The sequence below is a fragment of the Lagopus muta genome, chromosome 7, assembly GCF_023343835.1.
Source record: "Lagopus muta isolate bLagMut1 chromosome 7, bLagMut1 primary, whole genome shotgun sequence".
In the NCBI taxonomy this organism is placed as follows: Eukaryota; Metazoa; Chordata; class Aves; order Galliformes; family Phasianidae; genus Lagopus; species Lagopus muta.
This window is the reverse complement of record NC_064439.1, coordinates 33,836,476-33,849,173: the sequence shown is the minus strand read 5'-3', so window position 1 is coordinate 33,849,173 and position 12,698 is coordinate 33,836,476. Positions and strand designations below refer to the sequence as shown.

The window sequence follows — 12,698 nt, the reverse complement described above, 5'->3', positions numbered from 1 at the left end:
ATTATATTTCCATTGTTGCAAATAAAAGTAAATCTTAAAATAACATTATTGCTTATAAAATAAATATGAAATTCTGCTTTTTCTCTGTACCCAGCCCCCAGTGTATTGTCTATTTGGATGCATTTTTGCCTACGGAAGCATTTTAGGTGACACTGATTCTTTGTGCTCTCTCCTAAAGACCTGTATGACTGTGGCTTCTGCTTGTGGCCAGTTTCCAGTCCTGGGATAGGACTGCAGATGATGATTCAGGAGAGGGAGGATATTTTGTTTATGTGGTGTTAAGGCTGCTATTATCTGTATTTGCAAATGGGGAGCTAGCAGCCCATGTGAATTCTGCATGTTGGTTCAGGAGAGCGTCCTTTCTCTTGTCCGTTGCCTTACAACAACCAGTTGTTGGCATTTATTCCCCTGAGGAGCTGTGTGGTGCCCAATGGTACCAAGGTCTTGCTCAGAGCAGTTGGAGCTGGGAGAGGTGTGCCTTAAGGTATGTTCCCTTCCTGGTCTGAAGAAGGAACTGAAGAAGCCCAGTCTGACTTCTGGGATTGTTTAGTCTGGAGAAGAGGAGGCTCGGGGAAGACCTTATTGCTCTTGACAGTTACCTGAAAGGAGATTGTAGCAAGGTGGGGGTCAGCCTCTTCTCCTGGATAACCAGTGATAGGATGAGAGATGATGGCCTTAAGTTGTACCAGAGAAGGTTCAGGTTGGATATTAGGAAGAATTTCTTCTCAGAAAGAGTGGTGCATTGGCACAGGCTGCCCAGGGAGGTGGTGGAGTCACTGTCCCTGGAGGTGTTCAAGAACCGTGGGGATGTGGCACTGAGGGACAAAGTTAGTGGGCATGGAGGGGCTGGGTTGGTGGTTGGACTCGATGGTCTTGGTGGTGTTTTCCAACCCTAATAGTTTGATGATTCTGTGATCTATGACATGCAGGTTCTGCTGTCAGCACCAGCCTATGCAAGAATGAATAGATACCTTCTAACAATGATACAGTACTCTTTCAACAGATCTTTTATGTTTTCCAGACTTTCTTTTTCTTTTCTTGAACTTGAACTGACGTTAATCTTAAATCTAATTTCCGGTAACTTTACACTTTTGAGTGTGATTTATCCTCTCTTTCTGCTTCTGCTGCTTGGGGATTAAGAAGCACAGCATCATCTCTGCAGGTGGTGCTTAACTCTGACAGGTCAGATGGGTCCCGGCCTCCTTTTGCCTTGTGGGGACGGCACTGTGACAGTGGGGGCAGTGCAGCCTCACACTCCAGGTTCTGCAGCAGCCAGGCAAGCTGTGCTCTGTGTGTTACCAATGTCCCTCCTCATTGCTGTCATCCTGTTGATTTTTGACATGTCTGTGTGTGTATCCTTATGCAAGGAGAAAGGTCTCCTCAGTGTTCTCTGACCTTAGGCAATGAATTCAAAATAGGAATGCTGTTTGTAGCATGGGAGGTTGCTTGGGACTCAAACAAGGTCTGCTGCACCGGTGTTTCCTGACCCACTGGTTTAATGCTTTCCACATGAGTGATCTCCCTCTGGTTTGTCATCTACAAATGCCTTGAGAGAGGGAATGTTTTGGTCAGATCTTGTGTCCCTCCTGGTGTCCAGAGGAGGGCTGGCAGTGGTGATGTGCTGACCTCATTCCTGGTGCTTGTGTTTTCATCATTTTTGGAAAACATTGTTGACCTGCCTGATGAAGCTCAGTGTGTGATTGATCTCTTTCCTTGAGAGGTTAGATGCTAAAGGCATCTGGACATGTCATCCTTTCTGTATTACCCTTGCAAACACTATTTTGATAACTTGGAAGCGGCAGGAGACGCCCATCTTACAGTGGGGACAGAGAGTGGGAAGGGCAATGAGGAGAAAGAGAGTGTAGGGAGGCACCAAACTGCCCTCAGTCCCAGCTGGGGATCAGTCCTGATTGATTTGGGGGAAATCAGTAATTAGCAATTCTGTGTGTATTCCAGATACATGCTGGTGCTGCAAAGCAGCTGTGTGTGTAAAAAGGCCCTGAAAGTCTCTGTACAGAAATCAGAGCAGCATGAGCCAAGTGTTCTCTTACAGCTACTTTCTAGTGCAGAATTTTCAAATACTCTCTTTTTTAAGCAGGAGCGATAGAGCTTCTTGGGCTATTTGCAGTCAAGATGAGATTGGAATAGGCAGAGTCAGGCAGTCATTCAGTTATGAAGATATCAAGTGACCTTTATTACAGTCATTAGAAGAAAGGAATAGTTGAAGTTGGAAGTCACTAAGGTAATTTGAAGTACTACAGGAGGATTTGGATTAGTTCTGACCAGATGACTATTATTACAGAATAAATGGACTTTTTGGAGCAGGCCTGAGGAAAATAGAGAAAATTATTTTGCTGAGAATTGGTGATTAAAACTACTAGTGTGCACATTAAACCAATCTAAGTGTCTGAGCTTTCTGGCAGATCTGATTGTTATTCCAATGGAATACAGCTGTATTTGTAGAGGCTGGTAGTTATCATTTCTGTGTTTTGTGTTTATTAAGATGAAAAACAAGTAAATATGCTCTACCATCTATTCTCAAGTTAGTGGAAGTCTTGGCAATGGGACACTGGAGCAGTCTTTGTTGAAATCACCAGTAGTTCTTTATGTGTGAATTACAGGTTTTGCCATCTATTGGAAAGAGCAAGGCTGTCTTATGTATATCTGAATGCCGGCATTTTTGGTCTTGCCCACAGATCTTCTGATTCAAAACAAGGAGGCAGTGTGTATTCATGAGTATCTCTGTGATTCTGTAATACAAGGAACAGACTTGTACTTAGGTTTTTTTTCTGTAGTTGCCCATTTTGCTCTTGATCCATCGCTGTAGAGCTGCTCAGTTGATTTGGTGCAGCCTAAATAAGTGCAGAATCTGGGCAAAGCATTGTTGTCATGTTGTCAGTGTTTGTTTGGAAGAGGATACTTGATGATAAAAGGCAATGAGTTTGTCCTGTTCAGATCTGGAATCGTTTGAAGCATGGGTGGTTTAGGCAGTATAAAAAATCAACAACTACATAATCACAGGTGTTTATCATTCTAAGCAAAGTCATTTAACAGGTTAGGATGAACTGGTGGTCATTCCTGCACATCATGTTTTCCTTGGCCAGCTGGACATACAGAATGATTCACTTCACCACAAAAACCCTCTCCTCCTTCCAGAAAAGCTGTAAGTCAAAATGAATGTCACGCTGCAAGAGCTGATGCTGACTGCTGATTTTTCTCTCCTAGGGAGTGGAAGTGCAGACAGATTATGTTCCACTGCTGAATTCCCTTGCCATGTACGGCTGGCAGCTGACGTGCGTCCTTCCCACTCCGATTGTGAAGACAAACAGGTAGGGAGGGTGAGCACTGCTTTTCAGCCACTGTCTGTGCACCACAAGCAATTCTCTGCACAGTTAGCATAGATTTTCTTGCCCATGTTCAGTGCGTTTGCAAACCCTCCTGCAGCTGTTCTCTGGGTTTTCTGAGTACCACAAGCCACGTTAGACAGGAAGCATGTGTCTGGTGGGCAAAAGAATGCAAAATGGCTCTGTGGTTTCTGCATGTATTTTCTGATTATCATCTCTGTCTTTGTGTTAAAAATAAATAAATAAATGCCTGCTCTGGTTCTCTCACTTAGTAGCTCCACTTGGAGCAAAAGCAAAACCCATGATAATATTTGGAGTGAGATGTTGCCCATTTGAAGCAAATTAATTTCATTCTTAATTACTGTCTGTCTGACGCTGATGGTACACACAGTCTAGCTGAGCAGAACCATATCCAATTATTGTGTCATTACTCTGGTAGCCTTGTTTGCATATGTAGTCATTGTGTGGGGTCTGCTTTGCTATTATTAATGTTCAGAGATTTTAGACATAAATGCGTGTCACTTAAAAATGCTCTTTCTAATGGTGGTGAAAAAAACAGTCACCCCACTTGCTTATCATGAAGATGGAGCATTCTGGATTTATGCTTGTCAGGAATATATTTATATATAAAGCAGTGTAATTAGTCATGAATTTTTTTTTTTTAGCTGAAGAAAGGGAAAATATGCCCAGCTCCTTTAGAGAGCTAGATGAAGACTGTTCCTACACATAAAAGCCTAAAAAGTAAAGGCCATCTGTGCCGGTATATTAAAGCCTTTCATGTGCATTTAAATATAGGAACAAATGGAAAATCATAATCATGATATGTAAGCCTTGTTCTTTAAGGGTGTGTATATAGATATTGTTTTCTCTTCTGGTTTTCTGTATTCCTTTTATAACTCCAGTAACACAGGCCAGGATGGCAGTGCAGAAAGGCACCCAATCCAACTGCTCCTGGCATCTGCTTGTACCTCCTGCCTCACTACATACCTGTGGGGCACACACAGCCCCACCAGGGCTATGCACATGCACCATAGATTTCTTGCTTTTTCTTCAAAACAATTTCTTTTTACACTCTAATTCTAAAACATTCAGCTAAAGCATGTCACAGTAACAGTCTCTATCAGGGTAATCAGTTGATCATTTTTCCCCCAAAATGCCAGGATGCTTCGAGACACTGGGGTCAAGCAATGTTTAGGTCATTCTTCATTTTGTTCTTCTTTGACCTGCAAAAATAAATGACCGAGATGGATTTTTGCTTTGAGTGATGCTGCATGTGAATTTAATTCATTCTCAGGAGTGTGCATTTGTTTCTTTTCAGGGAAGGGAATTTATCTACAAAGCAAATTGTATTTCTTCAGAGACCTTCTTTGCCCCAGAAAGCAAAGAAAAAAGAATCTAAGGTAAATAAACCCAGGTTCCTGGTTTCTTCGTTTTTTTTATGTTGGCAAAATTTTAATATTGCAATTGATTTCCCAAAGAAGTAAACGTGGCTTATTGAATGTCTCTGTCATAAAGTGGCCTGGTAAATGAAACAAGACACAAGGAATTTGAACTGTTTGAACGAAAGGAGATGCTCAGACGATGTCAGAGCTCTTCTGCTGGATTCATGGCAGCAGAAGAAGTGTTGAATTCTCTTTACAGCTTTGCCATAAACCTGCACATGTGACCTAAAAATCTCTGCCCACATTCACTGTCTGCAAAGAGAAACTGGTACTCGTTGTCTCTTACCTTGTTTCTATCTAGTGCTGGAATGTTAATAAATTCTGCTAGAATTTAAGCATAAAGCCCCCTGAATCCAGCTATATTATCTGAGAACACAGCTGACAGCTAATAATGTACGTATGTGGATACATATTCCCATTTCCCTTTTTAAAAGCATAACAGTGGAAACCCCCACCCAGCTGTGTCGTGCTGTACTGCTGAAGGGGAAATAGTGGCACTGGGCAAGTGGCTGACCTTCCTCTTGTGTAGGAATTTGCCTTACCCTTTCTGTGTGTAAGGGAAGCATCAGCAAGGGTGATGGGTGAAGTACTGAAAATCTCCCTGAGACCCTGTGATGAGAAAGTTGCTCATACAGCCTCATTTTTATTCTGTTTTACTCTTTGCGATTGCTGGGTGCTGGCTGGCCTAATGTCATCAGCAGGACTGCTCTGCTCACAGCTGAGCTACAGTAGGATATGGGAAATGCTAAGTAGAGCTGAGCACTGAGAACATTGTAGCTAGTGTTTAGGGAACTGCAGATCTAGAAAGCCCTCACTGGATTGGAGCCGGCTTTGTGAGAGTCACCTTTTAAATACAGCAGAGAACAGGAAGGAGTTTGAGCTGACCAAAGCAGGAGAAAGCTGCTGGGAGCATGTCTGTTGTTCAGGATTTACCCTTTCTTATTAGTGAAGCCAGAGCCTAGTTATTCTGTGATGGTGCTACAAAGCCCTTCTTTCTTATTCCTTCTCTTTGTTTTCAAGTGATTAAAGTTGGGGTGATGTGCCCACATTCAGTTATTTTTTTGGTGGGTGACTGTAAGCAATTGTATGTCTTCAAACAGAGAAGCAGTATGATACTGATTTCTTGTACTGTAATAACAAATGCATACCATCCAGATGACTCAATGATTTGTTTACATTTTTTTCATCTGGGGATATAAAAACTTATTTAACAACGTCTGGTTGACAAAACAAAGGGTTTACTTGTTGGCAATGTTAAATATACAGACATACTCAGGGGCAAAAATTACTAATGCATTTTCAGACCGAAGGCCAAGAAAAATGGGATGCATTGGTTATGATCATATAGACATCTGTAAGACTCGCTCAGCCTCTCTGAACAGCTGTTGGGAGCCACTTCAAAGCTGCTGAACCTAGCATTTGGTGAAGCTGCTGAACGTTCTGCCATCCAACATCACAGACTTGCTGGGGATTTTTAACTTAGGATATGGCATGTCTGAAGTGTTTGTAGGTGGCTGCTACTTGGAAGGATATCTGTTGATTAGGTAGAAGGACACTGCAGTGCTGGAAGCTGGTCCGTCCCATCTGTGCTCACCAGCTGGGTGCTGCTCAGTTTAACTTGAACAGAAAAGGAAGCAGGCAAGAAGTGTTCAAACTTCTCTTCAGTAAGACAGTGCAAAATTGAGTCAGTGACAGTCAAGTTCATTCACTTCATACAAAAGTGGTGCTCATTTCAGCAGAAACTGGCTGTGTACCTTTTTCTGAAATATAATATATATATACCTGAGTAGACATGCATACATATGCACCTGTGCCTGTGCAGGTATGCAGAGTCTCCTGCAAATTCAGGACAAACTATATTGTGTTCAGGGCCCCGATGTTGCTTCTGTCCAAGAGAGCGCCAGGTTAGAAAGGAGCTGTGAGTGTGCAGCCCTGCTGCAAATCAAAGAGAAAATCGGATGCCTATGAGAATTGTGAACAGTTGAGCTCTAAAACTGAAATGTTATCTTTCATTTAAATACCATTACAGTTTAGAGAAGGGAAGGAAAGCCTCCCCTGCAAAAAAACAGTAAGTTTTGAATCACTTTTTGCTTAATAAATAGCTAAATCAAAGATTTATGAATGTGACTCTGTGTCTTAACTGACTTTGACACAGCCATGGTCACAGTGGAAAAAATGGCTTTTGTATTTGTGGCACACGAGAAGTAGTGAGGACTGCCTGCTAGCCCGTCCCCAAGTCTGCACCATCCTGGACCCTTCTGTGGTACATCCATGCACTCAGGGAGCTGCTGTGGGTTGACTCAGCACTGCTGTGGGACCAGATCTGACGTTCCTTGGGACGCTCAGCTTATTTTTGATGAATGAAGATGTATATTAATGGTATAGTTGTCAGACCCTGTGTATCTTAGACCTGTCCAGTCAGTATTTCAAGATATTGCCAGTTCTCTCTCTCTTTCTTTTTTTTTTTTTTTTTTTTTTTAATAGTGGTCAAAGCAGTTCTTTTGAAATGGTAGTTGTGGCAAGTCTTGTGGTGAGAGCTGTATTGAGGCAGCTTCATGTGCTCTCATCACAAAGCCTTCATACTGTTGTACAATTTAGGGTTTGGGGTATGGTGTTAGTTCTGCTGCTAGCCTGGTGGAAAAAAAATTGGTAGTGCCACATGATTGCTTCCTCTGTCAGCGCTTGTGCAGCTCTCTGGTTGTGCTTTCCACACAGGGCATGCTGTCTGCCAGGCTGCTGTGCGCCTCAGTGGGGAAATGTCTTCTTGAAGGGAGCCCAGCAGGCATGTTACACAGCAGAAGCAGAGCGCGTCACTCTCTCCTGTCTGTGTCTCATGGATACACCTGTGCAGGCTCCAGTGATCTTGAAGCCATCTGATTTAGTCATGCAGTTTCTTCATCTCATGTCTTTTTGACCAAAAATAGCTTTGAATAAAAACTAAGTAAAAAGTATTTCTTCTCAGGAAAGCAGATGTTGGCTTGAGACTGTTACAGGTGGGCTTTAATGTCTGGGTCTTTTATTTGTAGTTTCACTGGAGGTTCTCCAAAGAAGACGTGCACAACAAACCAATGAAGAAATCGAGGAAGACTAAATTAGGTTCTGGGGAGAAGCAGACGGCAGAGAAGCCGGAATTTGAAGTCACAGAGAACACGAGAAACTTAGCAGCACAGCTGTCAGCTGCATCAGGGCCTGGCCCTGAGCAGCAGCTGGACGGCATCATAGACTTGGGGAATGAAACGGCTGGGGCTGACAGCAGAGGCACCCTCCGTGATGGGGTGTCAGAGGGCACATGTCCTGCCAGTGCTGAGGCTGGTGACACCGGTGGCAGCAAGGCGCAGACCTGTCCCGACCAGAGCACACCCGACTGCTGTGAGGAGCAGGAGGCAGCGGGGCAGGACTGCACACCCAGGCCTGATGGCTGCCAGGGGATTGGTGGTGCAGCAGTGGACGCGGAGCCTTCTTGTGAGTAAGGCCAACAGCTCAGGGGTTCTGTGAGTTGTTGTATTAGCCAAGAGAAAAGAACAGATCTCGCTCATCATCTTCACTAACTCCATTGCTCAGTTCAGCGTTTCTTTGGTATTGCACTTACTTTGCTCCTTAGCATGCCAGTATCTTGATGTTTTAGGTAAGTACAGGGCCTAGGCTTTCTAATGGCAAAATTCCGTTCACTCTGCAGAGTAGGAAAGGCCATCTTCTAGAGGTACAATTGAAATTAAAAATAGGGACAGAAAACAGGCTTGAGCTTTTCTGCGACTGACGTGGCACAGTAGGTTTGTATCTAGTGCGGGGCAAACATTCCACTTGGTCAGAATTTATTGTCATGTTTTCTTGTCCATGTATCTTTGCTGGAGAAGTTCTTGTGCCATATGCTAGTTTGTCATTAAGCTTGTAGTGTCATGAAAATGGTTTTTGAGCTTAAGCAGGCCGAAATCTGAAAGCTTAGGTAAGACGGCCATATCTATATTTGTCTCCAACAGCAGAGTTACCAATGACATTTTCTCCTGAATTTTATTAACTTTTGCAGATCTTCAAGCAATAAGCAAATCATAAACCTGCTTTAGGCATACTGAGTAAACAAAAACTCATGATAAATTTGTGTAAGGCAGATGATCTCAATATAAAATGACATTTCCTATTCTGTTAAGCTTATGTTCTCTTTGCCAATTGATGGTTCACTGGGGTTTCAGAAGATAGGGAAAACAGAGGACAAATTAAGGCAGGTAAGATGTGCTTCTTTCGGTTCTCTCTTCACTAAGATTGGAATTTGATGTCACCATCTGACCTGCTCACGTCATTTTGCACCACTTCCTCATTGTTGTAAAATACGCTGTGGGAAAGAACTGATGCAAATAGCAGGGTAGCGGCCTTCCCATGTCACTAAATGATATTACAGAGTACAAATACCTTAATAGAGAGCTTTTTAAAAGAAGTAGTGGTATTTTGGGATTGATACCTCTCAGAATTCTGTTACGCTACCAACATTTTTTGTTTGGGGGAGCTACGTTAAATATTTACAAGTGAATGTACATGTGTAATATATTCTTTGAGAACTTCAGTGTTCCTAAAAGGTAGGAAGTAGTTGTTACTCTCTTCTTTACCACCTTGGTCCCTGTTTAGAAGTGGTCAAGCAAGCTGGCAGAAGGGTGAGAAATACGTTTTGAACTTCCCTGGGTTTTTTTGTTCTGTTTTTTTTTTATTTTTAACAAGAGCTCAGTTGGCCATTTGTGAGCTTTGTCCCTCAACTAGTTTGTGCCCAATAATTTTCCTGTCTTTGAACCAAAATGCTGTACAGTGAAAGAACTGTGTCCTGCATCAAATGCACACCTGGCATGGTTAAAAGCGTCTTCTGTGCCTGCAAATCACACAGCTTGCAGACCACTGCAGAGAAGGGAAAAATCATAGCATTTGGAGAATTCATTTATCGGACAATGGCACTCAAGTTGAAACCATTCCATTTCATACACACAAGGCACGGGAGGATTTTTTTTCGCTGACTGAAGAGTATTCATTTTGAATTTGGTGGGTTAACCACAGGACTGTAAGTAACTGGTGATATTTTTCAATTATTTCACTCTGTTTCTCCATAGTAGGCTGAAGTTCCAATAACCTCAAAAATGTGTTATTTCAGTTGTTCCACATACAGACAAGGTCTCTGCTCTGGACAGTTCTAAGTAGCTGTTTGCAACTTTTATTAGCATAAGATATTTCTACTGATGGTTTCTGTCTTAAGGACTAGCTTTATATTAATCTTGTTTAAAAATGTATGGTATTTAATGAACATTTTACTAGTAAAAATGTTGCAATAGATTGAACTTGCCAAATACTTTTGAATAGAAAGTGTCTATCGGATTGCAATTTGACCTTGTTTGCATCCCAACTGCTTACAAAACAAGAGAAATAAAGTTCATGAGGAGGTTTCCTATTTGTGGTAATTGCACAGCTGCTAATTATTTGTCCCCAAAAGGAGGAACTCAGGGTCTCTACGTGGTAAAGAAATGAAGCTGCTGATGACTGCCTTAGCACGTGTTGCTGAGTGCTGCAGAGCGGGCTGCTTGGTTGTCTGTCAGCAGTCTGGCAGAGCGTGAGGAAGCTCTCTGCTCTAAGTGAAAGCCTGGTACAGAAATTCATTCCTGTAGCTGCTGGAGCGGCTTAAGGTTGGGAAGACTTGACAAGAAATACATGTTTTTCAGTTTAAAAAGGGCAAACGGTTCAAATGGCCATGTAATTATTTCCAGCCTGGGACTCTGACTTGTTCTCAGTCAGTTCAGCAGTCTGGAGCTGTGTGCTCACCATCCCCACGCCCCTGTCTTGAGAAGTGTGAGCTTCCATCACTGTGCAGACACGACACAGATGTGAGGAGTGCTGGCAAAGGCAGCCTGTGGCCACAGCAGGAAGGCTTTGCATCTGCTGCATGTGTTTTCTGCCTCATCTTACCAGCCACTTCAGGCTTGAAAAAGCAAGACCACAGTGGTCAAGGAAATGAAAGTAATCAGTCGTCACTGTATTTGAAGCCTGAATAGAGGAGGATGGCCAGGCCGAGGCTTAACTCCTGAGCAGTGAGGGGCAGTATCCCAGCAGTGGGGAGAAACTGAAGGAACTCAGAGCAGCCACAGCTCTGCAACAGTTTGTCACCCCCAGGTGAAGGAAGAGAATGAAGCCAGGTTCTTTCCTCTCTGTGGAGAGCTGCTGTGTTAAGCTGAACCTGGCAGAATCTCCCAGTGGGAATGCAAACTGCTCTTGCTGTGCCTCTCTTGGAAGGGGACAGCAGCATGCATTGCTGCACACCTCAGTGAGGAGCTGTGTTAAGGGGTGTTCCAGGTGTTGACTGGTGACTGAAGCACTGCAGCACAGGCAGACAGCACTCCACTGAGCTTACCATAAACGCTGCCCTTCTCAGAGCAGCCAGACTCATGGTGTCAGCCAGGCACAAGAGCTGCCTCTGAAGGATGAGCACGTGTGTTACTGACAGGAGTTACGCAGCCTGCTGCTGAGGGCAAGCGGTCAACTGAAGGAGGCAATCATTAGATGGTTTGAGTTTGAAGAAAGGAACCAGCTCAGCCAACTAGGGAATACAAAGGTTGAATGTGGATGAAGAAGAGGATGGAACGATGGAAAAGAGATTTCATATTAAAACCATCAGCAGGAGGTGGTGACAGGGAGGTTGAACCAAGGTGGGATGAAAGTCCAGAATGTTTGGGCATCCTCGTAGATTATGTGAACTTGTAACACAGGCTAAATGCACCAAAGATGTGCCTGGCACTTCATCTTGCAGAGCTTCTTTAATTTGTGCTGTGCGCTGCAAAACAAAACCACTGAAATAATAGCGCAGAGTTGCTTTAACATATGCATGGAAATGAAGCTGTGTAGAAAGTAACACTGTCATGAATTCTTTTTTTCCTAATTTGGCCCCTGTATCAGCCTCAGTTTCTGCAGTGAGCAGTTGGTACTGTGCTTTCTCTTTGTAGTTCCTGTGACTCTGTACATTTGCCTCAGGGAGCCAATTATAGGGCAGAAATAAAGCATTATCACATTTCCATGCAGGATTTTCATTATCCTGTAACTGAAAAGCATAAAAAGAGCCAGGTGCTAATTTCTTGCTGAAAAACATTCCACAAAGGTACGAGGAGTGCTGGTCACCACTACAGTTCGCCTGTGGAGCTGAGCCGTGTCCCACACTGGCAGCAGGGATGTGCTTCTGGAGTTAAAGGCTGTCCTGACACAGGACTCAGCAGAACGGGGCTGCAGAGCTGTGGGTGGTGGCTGCTGCTCACCACTCCCTCACCAAACGCTGGAGGGCTGCAGAAAAGGCTTTTCCCTCAAAGCACTTTCTTTCATTTGCTCTAAAAGCACTCTACGACCTAAAGCACCGTAATAACTGAATAGTCACTATTTTCCAGTTAATGAATGCAGACCCTACAGGAATACTTCGTATCCGTTGTACCTGATGAGCAAACAGTAAACTGATAAAACATCACAGGAGGAGGAAAAACATTCAGTCTAGTGAGGCTGTAGCACAGGTGACTCCCAGGCCAGTGTTTCTTGGAAAATAAGTAAATATTGGTCTACTTTTTCATGTTCCCTTAGTTGGTGCCAAGCATATAAGATGAATAAATATTTCCTAAAATTAAATACTATGCTTTGACAGTGTGAAGAGAATGTTTCTCCAGCTCAGCAGCTTCTGAGCAGCAGGGGTTGGTTTCTGTTTCCTTCAACAGCATCCCAGTCAGTTAATTATTTGTACAGCCTATGTTTATATAGGTTAATTTACTTTCCTGCTTTTTTTGCCTTCAATTACAGTGGAGTGAGATCCAAGGAGAGACTTGAAGGTGAAACTGAAGTTTCACTACAAGACCATTAAATTCTAGAAAGAAGATGCTTCCAAAATATTCTTGTGTATCAACAAGAAAAGGCT

At 43.2% G+C, this 12,698-nt stretch overlaps 1 protein-coding gene across 2 annotated transcripts in view; it reads left to right on the top strand.

The window, feature by feature from the left end:
• RFTN1 (raftlin, lipid raft linker 1) overlaps positions 1 to 10,210 on the top strand; it is a 95,680-nt gene extending 85,470 nt beyond the window's left edge. For both annotated transcript variants that reach the window (XM_048950356.1, XM_048950357.1), the window contains exons 8-10: positions 3,226 to 3,329; positions 4,663 to 4,744; positions 7,813 to 10,210. In XM_048950356.1, coding sequence (XP_048806313.1) covers positions 3,226 to 3,329; positions 4,663 to 4,744; positions 7,813 to 8,256 — 630 coding nt within the window. In that variant the 3' untranslated portion in view covers positions 8,257 to 10,210. The remainder of the gene's footprint in view (positions 1 to 3,225; positions 3,330 to 4,662; positions 4,745 to 7,812) is intronic.
• Positions 10,211 to 12,698: the final 2,488 nt, after the last annotated feature.